We start from the raw sequence: 16,311 nt of genomic DNA, 5'->3' as shown, positions 1-16,311 counted from the left end.
TGAGTAGTTTAGTAGTTTTTAATGCTAGCTAGCATTTAACTAAACTACTGAGGAAGCTTATTAGCTAGTTAACATTGCTTGGTGGCAGTTGTGACTGTAATTTCGAGTAGCTATCCTTTAGCTAAACTACTAAGGTGGCTGCTGGCTGGAGTTCTGTATTGCGACTACTTTCAGTGAAGACGTGAATGCTTCCACTATTGTTCTCACTTTTCCACACCTCAGACCACCATGTGTTGTCCCCCATACAGTGGACTATCTGTGACTGTGACCCGGTCCCTGGAAATGAACCCAGTGCTGGTGCACCATCAGCAGCAGCCTCACTGTGTGTGTGGCCCGGGGTGTACGTGGGCAGTCGCTGAGGTAGGAATGTGAGAGTGGGAAGTACTCAAAGGGGGACATTCTTGTGAACGGATGACAGAAAAGATTTTGTCCTCCCGAGCATGAAGACAGAGCTCATTATTCAAACCGAGCTGTGATGAAACGTCCCTGATGATAACAGCACATGGGGGGCCTTGCGTCACTTTCACTTAATGTAATCTGGATGGAAAGTTGCGGCTCAACACTGACAGCCACATGGCCAGATTATCAAGAGTTTATGCAGTAATAAGGAACTTTCAAGTCTGATATGTTCCTCTTACGTTTGATACATGTTAATACACCCACTTAAAACATCAGATGTGTCATTTACACCAAATTACTTGAATTTAGTGCACTGTGAACATCTTTTACTACTTACTATTTTGTATTTTAGGCCTATTAGTAGAACCAGTTATGTGCCATATGCTTATTTTAATATACATTGTGTTATTTCATTGTTTTTATTAATAAATCCTAATCATCGGGTGGCTTTATAAGCTCACAAATCTTTAATAATACATCAGGTATTATGTTTTTTTGTGTGTGTTCTAACCTCTGCAAATGGTAATCTCACTAACTCATCAAAACTAGTGTTGGTTATGTTATAAAATATAAAGCTACAAACACCCACAGCTGTTTATTATCTGGTCAAACTATGTGACAGTCATTCATTATTTTCCTTCTTTGACCTCCAAGTCCAGTAAAAAAAAGAAGTGTACAGAGCTGAAGTTACTTATGTCGTGTCAAGATGCTGACCTCTAGTGGTGAATCAGGTTTCTATGCACGTTGTCAAGCTTGTAAACTTTGATTTTTAGCATCTAGATTCATTCAAATGGTCCCATTTTCTAATTTACTGTCCTCTTAAGAGGTTATTTTTTCCACTGAGCACTTTCCCCAAAGAATATGAGGTCCCTTCTCTGTCTAGGAATCAAGGAATTTGCATTCATGATTTTGGTGCATAGACATTAAGTCAAGACAAAAATAAGGCATTTGAAGATATAAATATCTTTTAAAATGAAACCGTTTGTGCAGGGATGTGCAAATATTTGCCAGGTAGCATGCAAAAGTTCACAGTACTCACGATATTTAAATGTGTAGTAGTACTTCAAAGAATGTTAAATAAAAGGTGTTCCTGATGGACTGCCAGAGGGGAGCGTCTCAAAAGGTTTTCTGTCCGGGGTTGGAGGGGTATGTGAAAACTTCTTGATTCCTAGACAGAGAAGGGACCTCATATTTTTGGGGGAATATTTTTGGTGCTCAGTGGAAAAAATAACCTCCTGAGAGGACAGGAAATTAGAAAATGCTGGTAGTTAACATTTGAATGAATCTAGATGCTAAAAATCAAAGTTTACAAGCTTGACAACGTGCATAGAAACCTGATTCACCCGCTGACCCGCTGACCGCTTACTTCCTTGGCAGTGGCACCAACGTCCAGGTGCTGGAGGATGGAGTGGAGGGCCGTGTTTGGAAGATCCTCTTTGGATTTATGTCTTAGGTTCAAGCCCTTCTCTGGCTTGTCATTGCTGTAAAACTACTGTTGGTGCTACTTCAAGTTTCCTGGGGTGACATTGACCTGGCATGCACAGTACCACAAACCTGGAACCAACCTACAGATCCAGTTTCAGGGTTTCTTTTCAGGCCCTGGTTTTCTACAGCTTAAGCAAACAAAATGCTGTGAAGTGTCACAGGCGACACTTCACAGTGGCCCAGGAACCTGTGAATCACCTTCAACAGATTTTCACAATCCATCAGCTGAATTTCGACCTGGATCTGACCGTCAACACAAGTGAGGCTAGTTAATAAGTAGGCTGTCAAACTGTTATCAGCTGCTAAATGTGGAGTCCAAAGCTGCCCACTATCCCAGACACACAGCTGATTTATTTCTAATTATATCGTCGTTGATATCTGATCCGATTCCTTCGGCCAATTCAAGGTTTCATGTTGTGGGTACAATCTGCTGAGGAACATCTCAGACACTGTGTTCACCATTTCAGTAATTAGTGAATGTTGTAATTGAGTATAGTGAAAGAAGACACTGGTCAGCTGGTTAAAGCAGTGCTGAGCCCTCAGGCTGAACACAGATAAGAACCAAAGACATCCTGCTAACAAAATGAGCTTTGAACAAACAAAGAGCAACATGGCCTGAACCCAGACACGACATGGCAACCACACATTACTGTGATTAAGGACAGTTTGTTGTTTTAAAACCAGGTTCAGGAACAAACTGCATGCTTTGCGAGTTCTTAAACACATCTTACTTCTCTAATATACACTGCTCAAAACGATTAAAGGAACATTTTTTAATCAGAGTATAGCATCAAGTCAGTTCAACTTCTGGGATATTGATCTGGTCAGGTAAGTAGCTGGGGGCGTTGTTAATCATTTTCATCTGTTTTGGTGTTAATGAAATTAACAACAGGCACACTACAGGGGCAACAATGAGACTACCCCAAAACAGGAATGGTATTACAGGTGATGGCTGCTGACATTTTTTACCTGCTCATCTTTTCTGACCAATTTCTCATTAGTTTTAAATTTGGCTAGGGTCAGTGTCACTACTGGTAGCATGGTGCAGTACCTGGACCCTACAGAGGTTGCACAGGTAGTCCAACTCCTCCAGGGTGGGACATCAATATGGGCCATTGCCAGAAGGTTTGCTGTGTCTCCCAGCACAGTCTCAAGAGCATGGAGGAGATTCCAGGCAATGGTCAGTTAATCTAGGAGAGCTGGACAGGGCATATAAGGTCCTTAACCCATTAGCAGGACCAGTATCTGCTCCTTTGTGCAAGGAGGAACAGGATGAGCACTGCCAGAGCCCTACAAAATCACTGGTGTGAATGTCTCTGACCAAACAATCAGAAACAGACTTCATGAGAGTGGCCTGAGGGCCCAACGTCCTGTACTAGACCCTGTGCGCACTGCCCGGCACTATGGAGCTCTACTGGCATTTGCCACATAACACCACAATTAGCAGGTCTGCCACTGGCGCCCTGTGATTTCACAGATGAGAGCAGGTTCAACCGGAGCACATGAATGGGTCTGCAGACGCTGTGGAGAACGTTATGCTGTCTGCAACATCATTCAGCATGACCGGTTTGGTGGTGGGTCAGTGATGGTCTTAGGAGGCATATCTCTGGAAGGACGCACAGACCTCTGCAGGTTAGACAATCGAACCCTGACTGCTATTAGGTATCAGAATGAAATCATTTGACCCATTGTCAGACCCTGCTGGTGCAGTGGAACCTGGGTTCCTCCTGGTGTACGACAATGCCCAGCCTCAAGTGGCGAGAGTATACAGGCAGTTCCTGGAGGATGAAGAAATTGATACCATTGACTGGCCCCTATGCTCAACTAACCTAAATCCAATAGAACACCTCTTGGTCATTATGTTTTGGTCCATCCGATGTCGCCAGGTTGCACCTCAGACTGTCCAGGAGCTCAGTGATGCCCTGGTCCAGATCTGTGAGGAGATCCTCCAGGACACCATCCATCGTCTCAATAGGAGCATTCCCCGACGTTGTCAGGCATGCGTACATGCATGTGGAGGCCATACAAACTACTGAGTACCATTATGAGTTGCTACAAAGACTAGCCTGCCACATCATTTTTCTGCTTTGATTTTGGGGATGTCTTTGAATTCAGCCCTCTGTAGGTTGATAGTTTTCATTTCCATTAATAATGTGGCATCCTTTCATTCCTAACACATTACCTAGTCCATATCAGGAAAGATATCCAGCGTGATTTCTTTTCCTGTTAAGATCTGATGTGTTTTCAAACTGTTCCTTTAATTTTTTTGAGCAGTGTACTAAATTCCCCAACTCAACACCAACACCCCACATTTATCCTATGAACCTTTGGAGGGGGCCCATGACCTCATATCACTGGACAAAAGTGGAATGAAGAAAAAGTGGAATTTTACAAAGGATACACAGGATATTTATTTGTAGTAGGAGTATTTCTACATCATTGTCAATTTGAATACTTCTTCCAACATTGGTAACAGAAGATGACAAAACAAAGTCAATATTTTCTGTAGTGTTTGCTGTGCAGTGCATGGTTTAACTCCAATATATCAAACTTCCACTTATTCCAAGTGATGTTATTTCATCGTTCTAACAGTGTGCAATTAAGACCAGACACAAACTATAATTAACTTTGGGGAGCCTTCTTTGAAGGTTCTCAGTCGTCCAATTCATCTTCTTTTGGTCATCCAAGAAGATTTCTCATCCAAGACTATTCATAGTTAATGTCATGCCCCCATGCTCCAGCCACCAGATGGAGCATGAACAGCATGTGCTCTTTCCCTAGTGCAAACATCAGCAAAAGTCTCGCAGTAGAGTTGTATAACTTCCCTGTTACACACAATAATGAGTCAAATGAAAAAGTCTCTGTGATCTACATGTAAAAAATGACACGTCTTTGCATGTGTGCCTGTCCTCTTTTTATTTGAAATGGGAAAGTCTAACTGTGGAATGGACGGTGGGAACTCGCGCCTTGTGGTGGATTGTGTGGTGATAGAAACCTGTCTCAAGTGTTGTGAGTTATGAAAAAGGGGAAAGAGTCACTAAGAGGCTTAGTGATGTTTTCGTCACTGGCAAAGCAGCTTCTCCAAATATGTGAATTTCATGGTCAGTAAATTCTGTTTTTTGCAACATATTACATATTGTGGTATTGAAGGGGGCACACGGTACAGCGTGGGAAATAAGTATTCAACACGTCAAACATAATTCCAATGCGGCTGTTCTCATGAGATTTAGACCAGACTAAAGTATTGTACACACTAACTGAATATTCATTTTATACTTCTGGAGAATCCTTTGTTTGTAATGACAGCTTTCAGTGTGAGGACACTGTAATATTTCACAATGTTCAGGTTGGATTTTGTCCAATTTTCCCCCACAAAGACAGTCTTTAAATCTTGGCGATTCAGGGGATGCTACCAGTGAATCTTGTTGTCTTGTATTCACTGTAGGTGTTGTATGTCTCCTCCAAACATGGCACGTCATATTGTTGATGAAAAGTTCAGATTTTTCATGTGACCACGCTAGTCTTTTCCAAAAGTGGTGTAACAAACTTCGAACAAACTGATCAGAGTGATTGTACATGCATACCTTGGTGGTCAACTACACTGCTTATTGTTTCCTTGGTGATGAATGTACCTGTTGGGTCCAGGTCTTTCTGGATCGGTTCGAGGGATCCTTGGCTTTTGATCTACTCTTCTGATTAGCCTTCTAACTGCCCGGTTGGAAATATTCTGTGTATGGTTGGTTGATGATGGAGTGATGGCCCCACAGGTGCTTTTAGGACCATTTCAAAATTCATTGGTAACCAGTGCTGTTACTAAGTAGTTCAACAAAGTTGTTTGTGAAGGAATTGAGAAAGCTCTTTACCTCTAACCATCATGAGATGTTTATTGTGTGACAGCTTCGTAATGTATGATTTATTTACCTGCCTTTAGACGTTGGTGTCCCTTTTATTAAAGAGTGGAAGTACTAGCCTGCCAAAATACACCAACCCAGCTAATTCTAATAAGGGTTAGGTTTAAAAAAAATAACACCCAAAGGACCTGCTAAACTAATGGCATTCCCATTAACCTCAGCTCTACTGGGCGTTCAGAGCTAATTTAGCAAATGTTAGTAGTAGTAGTAGTCTCGACTGTATGTCATGGACTGTGTTTCATTAGTCATTCATGCCCTTGTTGACTTCCCCGTGGCGCTTGCCCTCTGGGCAATCCCCATGAACATCATGAATGGCATATCGATTGTATGAAGCTACGATGGTGAGATCAACCCTCAGACGGCTGAAGGAGCTAGTTAAGAACAACCGGCACTCCAGCACTGTACAGTATATTATTTGGTGCAAGAAAATATATCTGTGGTTAGGTAGCAGTAGCTCAAGAAAATCTCATTGATAGCTTCATATTTTATGAGATTGTTAATTGTTGTACTTTTATTCCCAACATTACATGTAAACACATGGTAAGATTATCGTACGATATCACAAACCTGTAGCAATACAGATCGCAAACAGAAATTTCTAAATCGGAAGCTGATGCAGCTAAGTACCAAGTGTTGACGTCTAAGAGCTTTCGCCTCATTTAAATGAGTCTGGAGGTGTAAAAAACAGTATAGCACTACGCCTACAACTAGCATTCAAGCCACGTTAGTTTGGACTGAAAGCGTCCACCCACCACAGAGTTTCCCTTCGCTCTACAAGTGGCCTCTACGCAACATGTGCTATTACATAATACAGAGGGCTGAAGGTAGGTGAATGAGGGGGAAGTGGAACTACGAATGAAACGCAGCCATTGACATCCATCAATGCTGCTTGTCTCAGACAGTCAACTAAAAACAGACAGAAGACACAGAGTGACTAGATAATAGCGTCCTGAATGCTGCCTTTGTGAACAACTTTTAACTTTTGTTGGTCAACTGGTTGTTTACCCTCTGGGATCTGAGCAATGGCAATAGCAATTGATTGTTTTTGAGATTGTGGGTGATTGCTCTGACCCCCAGGGGTTAATCCAGGAGGCTGTAGTTTGTCTTAATGCTGTATTTACTCAATCACATGCCAATATTTATATGCGAAGGAAGTGGGCAAAATATTGGAGATATACAGCTTCAAGTAGTTTTCAGTAAAAGTGAATTATTTAAGTGAGGTAGCATTGCACCGAGTTACAATAGGAGAAGGCTATTGACCATAAACATTAGATCATGTGCACATATAAATAAAACACATAAAGAAATGCATACAGGTGCACACATATAGACACACAAAGACATGACTTATATCATGTTGCAGAGAGCCAAACAATCCACACACTCCATAAAACTTTCAATGTGTTTGAACCTGATCACCTTGCACTGGAGTTCCCGGTGTTCTATATTTTGGGTGCAGAATATGAGCTGTGTCAGACATGAATTTATCTCCAAGTCTTAAAACAGACCGCACATAGATCGAGTAAAGAGGCAGGTGTTTGCTGAACTCCTGTCATGTTCTGCCGGTGTGTTTTCTTAGTCAGGGTAGACGTGTGAGATGAAAGCAGCATAATGGATGTGTTAGGTCAGCCGCCAGGTTATTTGTGTACTTATGATATATAAGATCAGGTCAGTTTTCATGCATAAATTCACAGACTGTAGACTGGTGCACTTATATAAGACATATCAGTATATGTAAGCACATAATTATCTAAATATATGTGATTAGACTCATTATTATACAGCCTAAATAACACAAAGCACATCACAGATGATGAATGACACTTGCCAACTTCTTAATTAGTAAATGAGGCTGTGAGGACTTAAACAAAAGGCTAAAATCAACAATTAGTAAACGTGAATAAGCAGTGGAATCCTCTAAAGTTTGGGGGGGAAACATGCAAAGCACAACTGATACCATCTCCACTGCTTCATTTACATCCGTATGCAAACTGTCAGGGATCTAATAACTAACAACTGCCTCCAACAGCCGTACCTTTTTCCCCCGGCTGTAACAGTTGGAGCTTCAGTCGGTCTATCTGATGAAACAGTCTCTTATCAGTGTCTGCACTGTGCTAATCTCCCCTTTAATGGATTCCCCCACAGTTCTCCACACAAATGAAACACCCAGCAGTGTTTTTTTTAAATGTTTGGACCTGAAGAACTATAAGATTTCTCCACAATGACAAGCATCTTTGCAACTCAAAAATAGCACCCTGGAGGAGCAACAGGTGGTGGGTGGAGTTGTGGCCATGCACATGTTATAGTATATAACAAGTATGTGCGTATGTGCATGTATGTGAGAGCAGTTGCACAAAAAGGCCACATTTTTAGCACATCAATCATAAAGACACAAGTGGCGACAGCTTCTATCAGATAACCTGAAGCTGTTCTGGTTTATCTGAATCTGCAACCAGACGAGATCCAAAGAAATAATCCTGTTGATGTCACCGAATGCAGCCTGTGTCCGATAAACCAGATCAGATCAGATAACCGGTGACATCAGTTTCTCTGCAAGCAGGAAGACCCAGACGCTGCTGCCATCACAGATGCCCAGTCATTCACAGGAGAAAGAAAGCTTCAATGAGAGTGTGTTCAGCTTCATAGACTGCAACCGACTGAGCAAAAAACACGTACCACACGGTTTCAGATGGGCGTGTAGTGTGTGTAGTGTGTGTAGTGTGTGTGCGGGCTTCCTCTGTCAAAAGCTCTTCCTCCCATGAGGGCAGCATCGTGTTTTTTTGGTTGTGAGTACGTCATTGAACTCCAAATGGAAAGTGAATGAAGCTGAATTCAATTCAAAACACTCAAAATTCCAAGGCAAGCACGTCTGCAAACAGAAGCACACACAGGCGATTCATTTATAGACGTAAAAACATTATAGTTATTAATAATAAATGATATGGTGAGTTTAAATACACCATGATTATCAATACAAAGGAACAATATGTCAGCTGGTACTGTTTACAACTCTAATGGCCTCTGGAATAAAAAACACTGTTTTGTTTTTACAAATCTAAAATACATCCCTGCACAGAAAGAGGAACAGGTTTTACACATATATTTACGAAATACAACCAAACACACAAAGGGCTTTTAAAATGTGGAGAGACGTTGGAGTGATGGGCAGCTGCAGGTTTGTTTATCTTGATCAAGGGCACCCTGGCACCGCCTTGGAGGTGAACCGGCACCTCTCGTTTAAGATGAGTGTGCAAATAATTAGTGGTGACTAACAGTGTGTAAGATTTCGGGTGCTCTGTTTACAGAACACGGCAGACATGTAATATTATATGTATGAGTATGTTCATCTTGATGTACATTCACCTAAAATAATAAGAGTTTTTATGAGATAAACAGATGTTGCAGGTCCATTTGGGCCTAGATGGGGCAGCCGCTTCAAGATAGTAAGGAGACCACCTCTACTTTAGGAACATATAATACAAATATATCCTTAAAATGACCTTCATTATAAGCTTTAGAAGTCTCATTATTAAAATGAGCACCGTTGGATTGGATTGAACTATGCTGGGCAGGTGGTACTGCATCTTAAACCTCCCTTTAATTCCCCATTCTCTGTGAGTCTTTCCAAGCTGGAATAAATGGACCTAGATTTGCTGAAGTGAGCAAAATAGTGGCACAAAACTGTAAATAAAGAAGGTCTCACAGCTGGATTTACTCTATTCAAGACGGACCCTCGCCTGGAGGCAACTCATGTCAGAGGATATTCTGCTTTTTAATGAATTAAATAGTAAACGTGGAACCTTTGGGACACCTGCTCTACAGGGTTTTTTTTTAATTATTATCTGTTACATGGTACACACCAGATAAGCTTATCTGCACTTTTACCATAAGATAAAAATAATTTTCCTACTATAAATAGTCTGTCTGAGCAGCTTCCTGTTTAGAAATCATAAAAATCGTGTTTATTTTTCCACTTTGTCAGCAAAACTTAGAACTCTACAACAAAGAGGCTTTTTTTAATGTTGCGCATGCATAATGTGAATCAGCCTGTTCCTTGTTTTAAACATGGTGTTATATTGATCTCTGCTGAGTTTAATATAGCTGCATGTGTGTGTGTGTGTGTGTGTGTGTGTGTGTGTGTGTGTGTGTGTGTGTGTGTGTGTGTGTGTGTGTGTGTGTGTGAGGACAATGCTGCGGTTCTCTGCTCGACGCGCGTCAACGGAATCCCGAGTGCGTCATCCAACGTCTATTCTCTTTTACGCGCGCCGCGATTGGCCCGTGCGTGGAAATCTCCCCGCCCACCGCCCAGCCTTGTATGGAAACCTTTCTCTGACGTCATGGACACAATGAGGCGAATCGTATAAAGATGTTGCGTGGATGCGAGCGACAAGGCACTGCCGCTCAGCTGGAGGGACGCACTGAACATGACCGATGGTCGCTTGTGGAGTACAGACAGTTCAAAATCACTTGTAGAAGAGGCCGAACAGGTAAGAAATAATTATGATTTGTTTTTTTGTTTTAATACGGATTTGAATGCGGAAATCACTTGCAGCCATACTGACACCAAAAGCATGTTTAATGAGCACTACTGTCACATCTTCTTCATTGATTCGAGCATCCAGCAGCAGCATGAGACAGTAAAAGTGAATTTAAATGAAACCTGTGCAAAGATACAAATAGAAAACTATACAAAAACTTAAATATATAAATAAAATAGAGCTAGAAATGATATACAATTAAACTAGACTGTGGAAAATGAATGAAAGTGAGTTTAAGTTGCTGAATAAAGTCTGTGCAACATGTGCTGGCACTAACTGTACCTCCAGACATAGTTACACCATAATAATATACGGCTGTTGTCTATAAAGAGAATTTCTCATTATATTTGAATGACTTTAAGCACGTTTAATGAGCAGACAGCAGGTTGTTCTACTGTCACTGGCATCTACTTCATTGATTCGAACATCCAGTAGCAGCATGAGACATTAAAGGTGAATTTAAATTAAACCTGTGCAAAGATAGAAATAGAAAACTATACAAAAACTTAAATATATAAATAAAATAGAGCTAGAAACTATATACAATTAAACCCGACTGTAGAAAATGAATGAAAGTCACCAAAGTGAGTTGCTGAATAAAGTCAGCACAGCTACAGTTATGCCATAATATTATATATGTCTGTTGCTATGAAGAGAATTTCTCATAATACTTGAATGACTTTAAACACGTTTAATGTGCATCTATTAACATACATAGAGAGATAGATTTATACTTCTTGGAAAGGGGAGGGAAATTCAAGCATCAAGTAGCAGCATGAGACAGTAAAATTACAGTTACTCCATACTAATATATGTCTGTTGCTATGAAGAGAATTTCTCATCAAATTAAGGATGGGTAACTCCACCAGGGCGCCACGCCCCCCTAAAGGGGTCTCTGAAGGCCTCACTGGTTCACTGTGGTGTATTTGATTTATTGTAACCTAACTTAATCTTTGAATTAAATGTAATTTAACTTTTGTTGATCACATTATATTCTTGAAGTTCGATCTAACACCTTGTAAATGAGTCTATCTGGGTCAAATACTGTAACCAGGGCACGCAGAGGGTGGTAACACAGAGCCACACAAGCTTGTATTTCAATCTACTAGAAGTCCCTGGGGCGAAAATGAGTAGCTGAGCTTAACATCTTTCATTACGTCTCTTTCAGTCTTGAAGCCATGACTTGCGTACACTCCCAGCATGGATCTCCGTCCTGTGAGATCAACCTTGGCAGCTCAGAGCTTCAAAGCACAGACTTTATCTCCAGGCTCACTCTTGATATGAGCAGCCCACGGGACCACCTCTCCACTGCTCCACCCCTGCCAAGCATCAACTCCCTCGTGGGCACTCAGGCGGGCGACTTTGACGCGTATTCGTGTCAGTTCACCGCAGCGCCTGCTCACGTCACGCCGTCCCCAGGCCAGGAGGCCGCCTTCAAGCTGGATGACCTCCAGGTTTACGGATGCTACCCTGGATCGTTCACGCTGAGCTACCTGGACGAGGCGGTTTCACCTACTGGGTCAGATTATTTCGGCAGCCCCGCATCAGCCTCGTCTCCTTCGACGCCAGGGTTCCAGAGTCAGCATGGGTCCAACTGGGATTCAGCCTTTGGGCCATACTCACCCAGTCCAGGATACTGGGCTCCAGAGGAGACCTCAGCGGTACATGCGCCCTCTTTCTTCACCTTTGGTCCAGAATCTGTGGAGGATATGTCTCATATGGGTCAACCACACTTACGAGAGCAAGATCATTTCACTTTTAATCGCCCGCCTGCACTGAACCTCCCCACCATGGTGATGGAGCAAGCACGCAGCCTCGATGGCGCTGACCAGCTGGATGGAAGCTTATCACCCAAGCTAAAAAGTCCTAATGGGAATGAGGGCTGCTGTGCCGTGTGCGGGGACAATGCCTCCTGTCAGCACTATGGAGTTCGCACCTGTGAGGGATGCAAAGGGTTTTTCAAGGTAATAAGATCTGCTTCGTCTATGGAGTCAAAAATATCTATCTAAATGAAGGTTTGTGTCTGTCTTTGAGATGATGTTTTTTTGAGTAACTCTTCTTTTTATTTCGCAGCGTACGGTACAAAAAAATTCCAAGTATGTTTGCCTCACCAACAAGGACTGTCCCGTGGACAAGAGGAGGCGCAATCGATGCCAGTTTTGCCGTTTCCAGAAGTGTCTAGCTGTCGGCATGGTGAGAGAAGGTGAGTTCGGTTCAAACTCAGACGAATGGTTGGACTGAAGTTAGGACTGTGACGGTGAACGGAAGGTAACAGTTGGTGTCGCTGTTTTTCAGTTGTGAGGACGGACAGCCTGAAAGGACGAAGAGGTCGTCTGCCGTCCAAGCCTAAAGTCGCCCAGGACACCACAACCACCGTGTCTCCGGTGAGCATGATCTCTACGCTTGTGAGGGCCCACATCGACGCAAACCCCAGTGTTGGGGATCTGGATTACTCCAAGGTAAGAATCAAAAACTAACTCCCTTGTACAGTTCTTTGGGAATATTCGATTACCCTCCTTGGCATCTGCTTGATCTTCTCTGATGTCTGCAATTTCAGTACAACGACAAAGCAGTGAGTCCGAACCGGAAAGAGGATGCAAGTGACATCCAACAGTTTTACAACTTACTCACAGCCTCTTTGGAGGTCATCAGGAAGTGGGCGAAGAGCATCCCGGGTTTCTCTGAGTTCTGCTTACAAGACCAGGAGCTGCTCCTGGAGTGTGCATTCGTTGAACTCTTCATCCTGCGTCTTGCATATCGGTGAGTTCAGCTTCATTCATTCATGGCAGTAAACTGACCAAATGTATCAAAGAACAGGTGAACAAACTGTTTGTTCGTTCCTTTTTGAAGGTCTAATCCTGAGATGGACAAACTCATCTTCTGCAACGGGGCCGTTCTTCACAAGAAGCAGTGCGTCCGAGGCTTTGGGGACTGGATCGACTCCATCTTGGAGTTTTCTCAAGCGCTCCATCGCATGAAACTAGACGTCTCCTCCTTCTCCTGTCTCACAGCTCTGGTCATAATCACCGGTAAGAGCTTCAGCTAACCCTTAACACCATTTCACCCATCTAACTTTAGATGTATAGACATCAGGCCTCGAGTTGGAGTTTCTTTTCTTGTTCAGCGGGGGGTTTGTTGCACGAGGAATGTGGTTTCACTCGTGTGGACAGTGCAAGACAGTTACACAACACAAGAGTGACACGACAGGTGTATGACAAAATGTAACACGACCTCACGTACAGCGCAGAGAAGATGTTATATATCACGGCAGACTAAACATAACCACAATGCAGGTTTACATTTAAAGCCAAGCTATTGTTCTGCTTACAGCACAAGTGTCTGTCCACTTTAGCGCTGTTTGTGTAAAGATTACAGCCCAGAGATGTGGCTGTTTTAAAGCTGATTAAATGAGTTTGCAGTGTGTATTATCAGTGTATGTCTCAAAATAATGAAGCATTAAGCTTACTCTGACTCTAACTTGTATCTTGCTGTGCAGATCGACATGGCCTGAAGGAGCCGGGACGTGTGGAGGACTTGCAGAACCAGCTCATCACCTGCCTCAAAGATCACGTCTCTAGCTGCAACTCCGACTCTTTGCGGCCAAATTATTTGTCCAGGCTTCTCGGGAAGCTTCCCGAGCTCAGGACTCTCTGCACTCAAGGCCTCCAGCGTATCTTTTACCTTAAAATAGAAGATCTGGTTCCTCCGCCTCCGATTGTGGAGAAAATCTTCATGGATACGCTTCCGTTTTGAGACGGGAGACCGTCTGTGATGTGAAATCTGGAGTTCATATGAGAGCAAAAGAGAACAGACTCATACTTCAGGTTCAAGTTAAGAAGATCCTGAGGGATAGTGCAGCACCAGAGGAGGAGAAGGGCTACTTTTGAATTATAAAGCGAATGAGTTATACTTGTATGTGGAGCGATGACAAAATGCTCGTCCTAGTTTGTGTTTCCAGGATATTAAACGATAAAACAGGCCAGCTCATGGACCAAAAGGACAACTGTTTACATGCAACAAGGTGCCATGAATGGAAACATTTCTGATGGAGTTCAAGGATGTCATGAGCACAATCATTTTGCATTTTTGTAACAATCTTTTGACTGTGAATTGCACATAAAACACCCGACAAAGCATTACATTTCTGTTCTGGCACTCCGACATGTTCAAACAAGCAGATTATTTCATTTCAGACAATTTTCGACTCGTATACATCGAAAGAAGTCACTCAAACCTCCAGTTTGCTTTATATTCAATACCACCATGTGTATTTGGTGATCATAAAATAGGTTAAACCTACAGAATTATTCAGTAGTATCGTTCATGTATCATGAATAGACTTGGAGCAGCTAATACTGTACCCGTGTATCATCCGGCACAGTCTTATACACTGGTCATGTATGTAAATTATTTTGATTTGTGGTAAACCTGTTGGTGTTATCGCCACATGAACTGTGTCCTGCAGTGTGGGGAAAATGTAATGTTTTTTGGGCTTGTTATTTTTACATACTAAGAAGTTATATTTTACTGCAGCTACAAATAAAAGTTAAAACCTGCATATTGCAACTGCTTTTGTCATCTTTACTCGTGATATTTAGACACATACTGAGTCCTAAGACGTCCTATTTGTGCTTGGTCTTACAAACGCTGAATGACTTTATATTTAGTAAGTCACACTACTGTTTATTTTTGCCATTGTGTGGCAGCTTGTACTTGTAGCTGAGTCAAGTGAAACTTTTTCTTTTTTGGCAACAGATCAGAACATACCGCTCAAAAATGTACCCCGTCCACCACCTCCTAACTCCCTCCCAGTTATGTGCTGGTCTCTTTTTAGACACCAGTGGAATTCCCAGTCCGGTCTCAAGTAACTCGGACCTCTTCATCATTGTACCGTATAGTGCTGCACTCTCACATGAAGCATGTGTGTGTCTAAACATGAATGTACATCTTTTGCAGCTTGAAGTAACTGCAAGTCACTGCAGACTTACAGATGATATGGACGTTCTAGAGTACTCAGGTGTAGATCTATGATCCGTTATAGGCAGGAAAACAGAGACTCAGGGTCAAGAATGATGAGCAACACTGGATTAAATCAACAGGAAGAAACAGTAGCACAGACATGGACATGGAGATCATTCAGACTTCATGATAACGCTGATTCAAAAGTCAGCGGATTAACAGGTCATCGCCATGGGGGGTCCACGAATTTCATCACAATCCATCGAATAGTTGCTAAGACTTTGCACTCAAGCCCAAAAAGGTCAAACTTATTGGTGACGCGCGAGGAAAAAGTCCAAGGATCCAACGCAGGCGTTCTCAAGATATCACTGGCATCCCTGGAGAAAGCACAAAAAACATGGGACGCCCGCTGAGTAACAACGATCACACTCCATGAAACAGATTGATAGAGGTCATGTACAAGGTTTCATCTTACAAGCCTCACCGCAGCGCTCGGGTCTGATTCCAACCCACCACCCCTTCCTGTCTGCAACTACTCATATCAAATAAAGGCATAAGAAGCACACACACACACACAGAGACAACAGCGTCTCCATTACAGAGTTCATCCTGTCCAGACAGTTGAATCTACCCACTCCACCGAGCTGTCTGATGGAAACATAGTGTAATGAGTTCACAATTCCTGTCTGATATCAGGAAAGAGTTCATCCACCAGGGAGCACTGACGTCACAGTGTTTATGAAGACAGAGTCCTGGACAACATATTTATCAGTTTTTAAAACTCTCTAAACTTAATATATTGGTCTCAAAAATCAAGTAACATCAGTCAACCTCTAATTAGTTTAAGGAGCCTTAAAAATAACTAGTTGACACTAGCTATGTATGGAGGAAGATGACCATTCCTAAAGGTCCAATGTGTATAATTTAGGGGGATTCATTGGCAGATTATGGCATAAATTGTCTATAATATTATAAATAGTATAGTAGTAAGTATATTTCCATGAGTATATAATCACCTG

The 16,311-nt window shown here is 42.3% G+C and overlaps 1 protein-coding gene across 1 annotated transcript; it reads left to right on the top strand.

Annotated features, from left to right (window-relative positions):
- The first annotated feature begins 10,120 nt into the window (after positions 1–10,120).
- Positions 10,121–14,899, top strand: nr4a1 (nuclear receptor subfamily 4, group A, member 1). Its single transcript, XM_019273791.2, has 7 exons — positions 10,121–10,282; positions 11,502–12,297; positions 12,407–12,536; positions 12,629–12,792; positions 12,891–13,093; positions 13,184–13,362; positions 13,830–14,899. Exons 2-7 carry the CDS (start codon positions 11,512–11,514, stop codon positions 14,084–14,086), a joined length of 1,719 nt encoding a protein of 572 aa, XP_019129336.1. The 5' UTR covers positions 10,121–10,282; positions 11,502–11,511; the 3' UTR covers positions 14,087–14,899.
- The last annotated feature ends 1,412 nt before the right edge of the window (positions 14,900–16,311 follow it).

This window comes from Larimichthys crocea, chromosome XV, assembly GCF_000972845.2.
Source record: "Larimichthys crocea isolate SSNF chromosome XV, L_crocea_2.0, whole genome shotgun sequence".
Lineage (NCBI taxonomy): Eukaryota > Metazoa > Chordata > Actinopteri > Sciaenidae > Larimichthys > Larimichthys crocea.
The sequence above is the reverse complement of the archived record's forward strand: the minus strand, read 5'-3'. Positions and strand labels throughout refer to the sequence as shown.

Coding starts and splice junctions, on each gene's coding strand:
- nr4a1 (XM_019273791.2), top strand. CDS start 11,512: ATGACTTGCGTACACTCCCAGCATGGATCTCCGTCCTGTGAGATCAAC. Junction 12,793..12,890: donor GGGATCTGGATTACTCCAAG/GTAAGAATCAAA, acceptor CTGCAATTTCAG/TACAACGACAAAGCAGTGAG. Junction 13,363..13,829: donor AGCTCTGGTCATAATCACCG/GTAAGAGCTTCA, acceptor CTTGCTGTGCAG/ATCGACATGGCCTGAAGGAG.